The 8,389-nt window shown below is 48.3% G+C and overlaps 4 protein-coding genes across 4 annotated transcripts; 2 read left to right on the forward strand and 2 right to left on the reverse strand.

Annotated features, from left to right (window-relative positions):
- Window positions 1-638: 638 nt before the first annotated feature.
- DFL_003583 (uncharacterized protein) lies at window positions 639-2,092 on the reverse strand (the record flags this gene model as incomplete). Its single annotated transcript, XM_067632542.1, has 6 exons — window positions 639-1,068; window positions 1,138-1,265; window positions 1,331-1,687; window positions 1,758-1,864; window positions 1,947-1,992; window positions 2,066-2,092. 6 exons carry the CDS (start codon window positions 2,090-2,092, stop codon window positions 639-641), a joined length of 1,095 nt encoding a protein of 364 aa, XP_067490801.1.
- A 290-nt stretch (window positions 2,093-2,382) lies between these two features.
- Window positions 2,383-4,212, forward strand: DFL_003584 (uncharacterized protein; the record flags this gene model as incomplete). The annotated part of the gene is made up of 7 exons (XM_067632543.1): window positions 2,383-2,439; window positions 2,511-2,594; window positions 2,725-2,797; window positions 2,870-2,969; window positions 3,041-3,926; window positions 3,995-4,085; window positions 4,169-4,212. 7 exons carry the CDS (start codon window positions 2,383-2,385, stop codon window positions 4,210-4,212), a joined length of 1,335 nt encoding a protein of 444 aa, XP_067490802.1.
- A 252-nt stretch (window positions 4,213-4,464) lies between these two features.
- DFL_003585 (uncharacterized protein) lies at window positions 4,465-5,373 on the forward strand (the record flags this gene model as incomplete). The annotated part of the gene is made up of 2 exons (XM_067632544.1): window positions 4,465-4,652; window positions 4,755-5,373. 2 exons carry the CDS (start codon window positions 4,465-4,467, stop codon window positions 5,371-5,373), a joined length of 807 nt encoding a protein of 268 aa, XP_067490803.1.
- Window positions 5,374-6,225: 852 nt separating this feature from the next.
- DFL_003586 (uncharacterized protein) lies at window positions 6,226-8,163 on the reverse strand (the record flags this gene model as incomplete). Its single annotated transcript, XM_067632545.1, has 4 exons — window positions 6,226-7,097; window positions 7,172-7,659; window positions 7,724-7,822; window positions 7,877-8,163. The coding sequence occupies 4 exons, from the start codon at window positions 8,161-8,163 to the stop codon at window positions 6,226-6,228; spliced, it is 1,746 nt and encodes a 581-aa protein (XP_067490804.1).
- Between the last annotated feature and the right edge of the window lie 226 nt (window positions 8,164-8,389).

Here is an 8,389-nt window from a genome sequence, read left to right on the forward strand (position 1 = left end):
AGGGTTTTATGTGGCTGGTCGTATGTAACAGCTGATGGTTATGATTGTGATTAACGTTGGTATTCAAAGCTGGAAACCGAGATGGGTCTTTAATTAACTAGCTATTGCAGGGATAAGCCGGGCGGCGCCTCCTATCATAAAAAATATGGATTCCAAACGGTACGTACATACATGCCTCCTGCGGAGAGGGTTCGATTCTTCAAATATGGCTCTGACTTCGTTTATTGGCCACAAACCCCCTAGTCCTGGTAACTAGTGACCAGGCTTCATCAGACCGACTCGGGATGCCGTGTCCCGACTCACTAGGCCACAATAGGAATCTTTCCTGCTGGCCGTGAATTGATTATTGCCCAAAACTGGGCTCATGATTTCGGACTTTGAATTCGATGTTTTTGAGAGCATTCCACTGCAGTAGTGTAGTTGACGCACGATTTCTTGGAGACATGCTGCTAGATTTGCTGGCCAGTCGTCATTCGATTGTTCTGCAGCGTTTCACGCATGAATTTCGTGCCCCCTCCCCTTCACCCTGGTAGTTTTTATCAACGCATGGCAAATATTTCGATCGAGTTGATATCGATGCATATAGTATAATATTATAATATATCTTCGACAAAAAAAAAAAAAAAAAAAAAGAGGGTTTATGCAAGGTCGATAACGCCATCATCATCTTCAAGTTCTTGTATCCTCGGACCATCAAGTTTCGAAGGGCCCGCTTCATCACGTTTCAAGACGTTAACGATCCGCTCGCAGATATCTCGGACGTCGTCATCTTCCACTGCTAGATGAACTTCGCGGACAATCGGGTACACCTGCAACTCCCTCAACAAGTCTCTGATCTCGCGAGTCGTAGTCAGCAGCACAATGCTATCCAAATGTGTCGCAATGATCGAATTGTCGGTTTCCCTTTTCTTATCTGGAGGCAATAGCTGTACTTCAGCCGGCATACTGAGCGACTCATCTTCCGGATATTCTTCAGAACCCATGAGTGGTAAAAGGATATAAGGTAGCAGATTAACAGAAGACTCCGATACGAGTGTTGGATGCGATGGGATATCAAATAACGAGTTTCTTTGTAGTGTGTGAACGTTAGAAACACATAGAAACCGAAATGAAGAATTGTGGGATGCGTAGACTTACTTGATAGTTGAGGCGACACCTTTTCGTCGTACTAGGGATTCATGCTCTGTAAATACTATCAGTTTTGTAAGCGGTATGACGTTGTCATATGCCTGTGCCTCGGTGAAATGCTTTCTTCCATCCGGATGCTATTGTTTGCAAAGTTATTAGGATGGATTCGACTCATATATGATTGAGGGTTGGGAACTCTCACCCCAGCGATGTCCGCAAACAAGTAAGCAAGATAGTCAAAGTCGGCATTTTTGTTCAATGTCTTCCCCGATCCCTTCACGAAGAGGTCCATCAACTGATCCATTGCATTTTCACTATCGCTAACCTTCCACTCGGCTTTCGGCTTCTCCCGTTTCAACTTCAAGATTTTTCCCGGTATCGACTCATGTTTTGCCATGTTTGCCAGAAGCATGGCAATAGAATCCGCTCCAGGGTAGGAGGGATTTGTGATTAAAGAAAAAAGCAGCTCGAGGAAGCTGTCATCGTTCGCAAGAAGATCCAAGACCGCCTTATCATCTGATACATTGACGAGAATAGTCGCTGCACTCTCTGATGTTGTCTTCACCATTAATTAGAACTAAGTATACAGATCGGGGATTTTCTTTTCTTTTTATAAAAGAAAAGCTTACAGGGTGATCTCGAACTAAAATCTTGAGATCTTTGATCGGTTTGAGGCCGGGAGGCTTGAAGATGGAGTTCTGGGGCCCCGTTGAGTACCCTACGAGGGTTCCGCAGGCTTATTTTTCGAAACTTCAAGTTAGAAAGCACACTGCATCGGGGCCACCGAAATGGCATCGGTGCGGAGGTGCAGACCGTACCAATATTTCTAATTTCATGACGTGGAGATGCGAGGAACCCCACCAACTACCCTAAAATCGTTAGATAAGATACTGGTATATATTAATTTCGCAGCGAATAGACGGATACGTTTGCTCACCTCTTCCATCGGCGACGGTTCTGCCATCTTTGCAGCTTTGCCTACGTAGCTATAGCCGTGGATGCCGCGATATCAAAATACTCTTCGATCTTCAAAAATCCAGAAAATTCAAAAGTTGCGGTTGTAATTTTTTGGTGTTGCAGATTTGTGGTGGTTTGAACAGCTAAGGAACCCAACGAGAGATAGCCATCCCGGCATTCATTTCTCGAACCTCATCCCAGGCCTCATCCCTCCTCATCCCTCCCCCGTCCATTGTCTTTCTAATTCTTCCCCCCCTTCCCTTATTATCCGCAATCCTTCTCTGTATCAACTAAATCATGCTCAAGCTACTCCGAAGCCGGCCGATAGCGGCCTCCTTGAATTCTGCCCTTAGGGTATGTAAACTGCCCTCAAAACCCGTGCCACACTGTTAACCCCACGCTAACTATCCGATGATGGCATCTAGGACCCGACAAAAAGTCACTTCATTCGCCAGCAGGTCCGGCCTTTGTCGATACACGAGTACCTTTCGGCCAACCTCTTGAAATCGGTATGAATTGGCTTCCTTGAAGAACCCGAGCCTGCTCGTCGCGCTTCCTTCCGTCCGGTGTACACAACTCACGTCGTGAACGTCATAATGATAACTCATATTTCTGCTTCTCTTATGGACGATAATATAGTACGGCATTGGTGTCCCGAATGGTCAGAATGCTACAACCGTTGAGGAAGCCGAGAAGGTCGCCAAAAGCATCGGTATGCAGTGACATCCCGATAATATTTCAATGGCTTCCGATTCTGATTATGTTTGGTTGTTCGACGGATAAGGTGGGGACGATATGGTCATCAAGGCACAGGTTCTCGCAGGTGGAAGAGGCAAGGGCACCTTCGACAATGGCTTGAAGGGCGGTGTCAGGGTCGTTTACTCGTAAGATACCCTTGGCAGGCGCGTAGTACCATCGGATATCAATTGATCGGACTCTTTTTTCTTTGGCATAGGCCCGCTGAGGCAAAGCTCTTCGCCGGAGAGATGATCGGCCATAAGCTTATCACAAAGCAAACTGGCGCGGCTGGTAAATTGTGCACTTCGGTTTTCATTGTCGAGCGCAAGTTTGCCCGAAGAGAGTTCTACCTCGCGATCCTTATGGATCGCGCGACCCAGGGCCCGGTTATCGTAGCTTCTTCGCAGGGTGGTATGGACATCGAAGCTGTTGCCAAGGAGTCACCAGAAGCCATCGTCACCACCCCGATTGACATCCACCAGGGTGTTACCGACGAAATTGCTCAGAAGATCGCTAAGCAACTCGGCTTTTCTCCTCAGTGCATCGACGACGCAGCCAAGACGATTCAGAATCTTTACAAAGTTTTCATTGAAAAGGACGCCACCCAAATCGAGATCAACCCGCTCGCTGAAACCAACGACCACAAAGTTTTGTGCATGGACGCCAAATTCGGCTTCGATGACAATGCTGATTTCAGACAACAAGAGGTATTCTCCTGGAGGGATATTGCTCAGGAGGATCCTGATGAAGTTCAGGCTGCGGAGTATGGTCTTAATTTCATCAAGTTGGATGGTGATATTGGATGCTTGGTCAACGGTGCCGGCTTGGCCATGGCGACCATGGATATCATCAAGTTGAACGGTGGTAGCCCAGCAAACTTCTTGGACGTTGGAGGTGGTGCTACCCCAAAGGCTATTCAGCGCGCCTTTGAGCTCATCACCAAGGACCCCAAGGTTACCGCTATCTTTGTCAACATTTTCGGTGGTATCGTCCGTTGTGACGACATTGCCCGCGGTCTCATCGGCACCGTCCAGAACATGAACCTTCGTGTCCCCGTTGTTGCCCGATTGCAGGGTACCAACATGCAAGAGGCCCAGAAATTGGTAAGCTATGATCGGACCTAGTGTTGAGGATTGTGCCGTTAGGTCATGAAAGCTTACATCTCTACCAGATCAACGAGTCAGGTTTGAAGATTTTCTCCTTGGAGGACTTGCAGTCAGCGGCCGAGAAGGCCGTCCAGTTCTCGAAGGTCGTCAAGATGGGTAAGTCTTGTTAATTCCGGAACCAACCGTACCTCATAGGGGATCGATTTATGAAGCGTCACTAACATGACATTGATATTCAGCCCGAGACATTGATGTTGGAGTTGAGTTCACTTTGGGAATCTAGATCTAGAGTGGGTGGATACTTGGCTCGCTAGGTACTTAAGTAAGTATGGGAGGCTGCAATTATTGTCTATATAGAGGGTATTCCACATGGCTTGTTACCGTTCTTGTTTATATCAGATGAGGCCCACCGATTGCTTGTCGATCGTCCGTAGAGAAACTGATCAATTCCATTCCACAATAATATTGATATCATGTGTTGTCCAATCTCTTCTTTGTGAAAATCACACCTCTATCGCGTTGCTCGACCATCAAGATGACATCCACTGCCGATGATATCGACCCGCTCGTCCTCCAAAACAGAATCGCCGTCGTCGCCGCTCAAAGGCGCAAATTGATAGAATCGCTGTTGCGACCGCCGACCGCCGAAGAACTCAAGAATGCAAAGTCTGCTGAAGAAATCGCTGCGGAGGAGGAAGAACTCTGGAAACCTCGGCCGGCCACGTTAGTAGCACCTGCTTTTCACCTTTGGGACCAGAGAAAGGAGAGTCTTATTTTAGACGTTTGAACCGTCATGCTAAACTACAATCCTTTTGTTCAAAATAGACTAGGAGCGGGCCATCCGATACCTGCATCCGCATCTGCGACAGAGACCTACAACCGTGAACATGATCTTCTACGGCGGCGGCTCCTCGGCCAGAGTATAATGAAGGATGCACGACAGAGGCACCAGGAGAGAACACAGCATCAACCCCGGTTTAGGGGTGTAGCCGATTCGGATTCGAGTGATGACGATGGAGAACAGACAAGCCGTGGGGCTATCGGCAAGAAGAGTCCGAAGAAACGGAAGTTTGGGACAGAAGATGGGTATCACGCAAAGGCTAGGGCCGTGGACGTCCACCGTTCCGGGAGTGATTCGGATGCCAGTGCCGGTGGTGGATTCGTGTCATTGATAACAAAGTCAGCTACACCAAAGGGGAAGAAGGTCAAGAAAGAACAGAAGGCTTCGAAGCACGAGGCGGCATCCGAGGATTCTGATCGTGAAGACGACGGGTCAGATGCAGATGCAGAAGCAGCCACAAGCACGAGCACTAAATTCTCATTAGCGGAGCCGCTCACACAACGTATTCTCACGGGAGAGAAGATCGTCTTGGTCGGGGAAAACAAGAGGAGGAAGAAGAAAAAGAAGAAGAAGAACAAGGATCACAACAGCACTGAAAGTTAGGTATTCGTTCTTGACGCAAGAGTACCTCCGGACTCAAGTACGGTTTCAAAAATTGCCTGAATACTTAGGTACTCTACGACCAGTCTATCAAGCCACCTGGGCTAAGTTCATGTGAAGGGTTTTTCTGATAGAATCCGTGTACATTCTCTTATCAGCATAATGGGAAATGCGTATCGTCTGTATGTGCGATGGCTTTAAGATACAACGAACTTATATTCAACCGGATGAGAAAATATTGAACAACTGCAATAGGAAACGACAGGCTTTGTACAAAAGAGTATCAAATCGAGAAGAAAAAAAAATTTCGCGAAGAATGTCGAGGAAATCAAATATGCTGTCTCCAATCTAAGCACACCGTCATACCCCTCCGCCTCCCGAATCTCCACCGTCAAATAAGTACTTATATATACTCGCAGAAGTCATCGCCGTTGGCTAACAGAAGCCAACGCTATTCGCGTCAACATGGAAACCACGGTGCCGCAGCAAAAGCATACAACGCCGGACCTTGCCCTTTGTCATCAAACAATAAGATACAGAAAACCAAAATAAAACTTGAAATGAGAGTTCCGAGCCAACATGGGATGTACTATGTAAAAGGAAAGTAACGTCAAACCGCAAAAAGAGAACAAAAGATCTGACGTAAATGAGAAAGAGAAGGGGTTTATTAAGGAGGAGTATGCAAAATATATAAAAAAAGAAGGCCAGGAGGGGAAAAAAACCCCGAACTGATAGTCGTTAGTAGGAAACTCAAGAGCCAAACTTATAAACAAAGAGCCATAATGCATGTACTTGGTTGATTCGAAGCCGAGAATAGCCACCTTTCTTTTTAAGAGTGAGAAACGAAGCAGAACACTAATCAACCCTCTTTCTCTTCCGGCTTTCCTCGCCTGCCGGTTCTGTATCAGATCCTTTGTCGCTCGAGTTGTCCGGACGGGAAACAGTATCTTGGGCGGACGATGGGTTCAAAAGCGCGTGGACGCCGCTAGCAACGATGCTGCCTCGGCGGGAGCCCATTGGAGGGGGTGGTGCGTCGAATTTAGAAGGGCTTGTCGTTTGCTTGGCTGTAGCGAAAGACCATGTGCTGTCCGGACCGATCGAGGAGAGAGATGGTTCAAATGGTGGTGGTGATTTCCGGGCTGAGGAGAAAGATGGTCGAGGGGCTTGGTTTTGAGACCTTATTTCGTAGTTCGAGAAGCTCGGAGGCGCCTCATCCTGAGCGTTTTGTGGTTCGCAGGATCTGCTGGATGTACTGTTGCCCCACTGGACTGCCGATTGGTGAGAGAATGGCGAACTTCCCGGAGGATTCCACCCTTGTAGTCTGATATCCGCAGAAGTATGACGCCTCGACAAATGGCTAGGATGGACGGGAAGACTGGTTACGGATGCTCTCGGCGCAAGCCTGTCGATCGAAGAGGGATGGAGTGAAGATGTCGGTGTAGCTCCACCGGGGCCGCTCATGGAGCCAAATCTTCTCTGACCCAGGGATCCATTCCGATCATTGGAAGTGAATGGAGGGCGGAAATACCCGCTACCAAGTCCGCCTCGGAGCGCCGGTGGAGGGCGTCGGCCATCCTCGTCATACTGGGGCCCTTGTCGAGGTGACATCGGTCCGGCGCTGTCCATTGGCGGGAAAGAAAAGGTTGGAATGCGTTCCCGCTGGAAAGTTTCAAGGCTTTCCTCCAGAGATGTCGCATATCGCTCAATTTCCTTTTGCCTCGATTGGACTATCCGTCACTGTTGTTAGCACTGATCCAGCATAATTTGTATAATTCCCAGCCGAGAAGGAAAAAAAACTCACTTTCTCTCAGAATGGAGACGTCAGACTGTGGGATTATCCTGGCGATATATTGGGACAAGTCGATGGTCCACTGATGGCACCGGGTTAGGCCCTCGAGAAGATTTTGGCATTGATTGCCCAAGGTATGGTTGGCATCCTCCAAGCGGTGCACTCTGCCGTTAACATCCCAATACGCCTGTTCCAGGCTGGCAAGGCGGCTCTCAATGGTGTCGACCGCCTGTTCGTTCGGTGTTCCAGGGGCACTCGGGACCACATTTCGATTTCCATGGTTGTATTGTGGCTCCTTATGAATTGCCGGTCTCGACGGTCGACGTCGGATATCTCTGAGGCTAGCCAGATCGCCGCGTTTGAAGCTGCCACCGCCATGCTTGAATTCCCAGAGCGCGGAATCCGGAGATGCAGAGTGGAAAACGTCATTTACTTTATGAAAGCCGTACATGTTAAGCTGGCGAACGAACGATGAGACATTGGTATGCTTGAAGTATTGGCTATGCAGAGTTCAAAAAAAGGTCAATAAGAGCTAGAGGGCATCAAAGATATAGAACAACCAACCTAAGAACTTTAGAAAATTCGCCAGTTGGGGACATGACGAAGCTTTCTCCGGATGTTGCCCATGAAATGAGATGTTGGATTGCGGCATCCTCGAGCATACTAGGACCTGTCAGCATCGGCGCACCATTTTGGGATTGTCGTCTAGACTCGTACCTATAAAGTTTGTGAATGAAGGCGGTTTGGACTTTAGGTTGCTGTAGACCGTTAGAAGCCGAGGCCATAGCAAGAGAGCTGTTGGCGGTGCCCGGCTTTGTAGAATCGGATAAGGCGGCGGAATCTCCCTGGGGGTCCATTTCTGGGCTTCCGGTTGTTGTTGTAACGTCCATCGGTTCGGACTTGGGTTCGGAGGAGTGGGTATGGGGTTGCGAAATTGAATGGGATCGCTCTATCGGCCCACTAAAGGGTGACCTGGCACTTGTGCTTCTCTCCATCATCATCATCTTGGCGATCCGAAGGTATTTGAAAAGCGATTCCGAGGTGTCATGCAAATTAGTCTAGTATTTGTCGGAAAGCAGGTGGCAACAGTTTGGCAGATGGGGAAGCCGAAGGAGTTGGGTGATTTGTTTGTTGGAAGGCACAGAACGAAGGGCTTAGCGGTTTCTCGGGTGTACAAGTCAGCGAGTAATAGCTAATTCGATGGCAGTAGTCCTTGGTTCGAGTGGGATT

This window comes from Arthrobotrys flagrans (assembly GCF_004000055.1).
Source record: "Arthrobotrys flagrans strain CBS H-5679 chromosome Unknown unitig_0, whole genome shotgun sequence".
Taxonomy (NCBI): Eukaryota; Fungi; Ascomycota; class Orbiliomycetes; order Orbiliales; family Orbiliaceae; genus Arthrobotrys; species Arthrobotrys flagrans.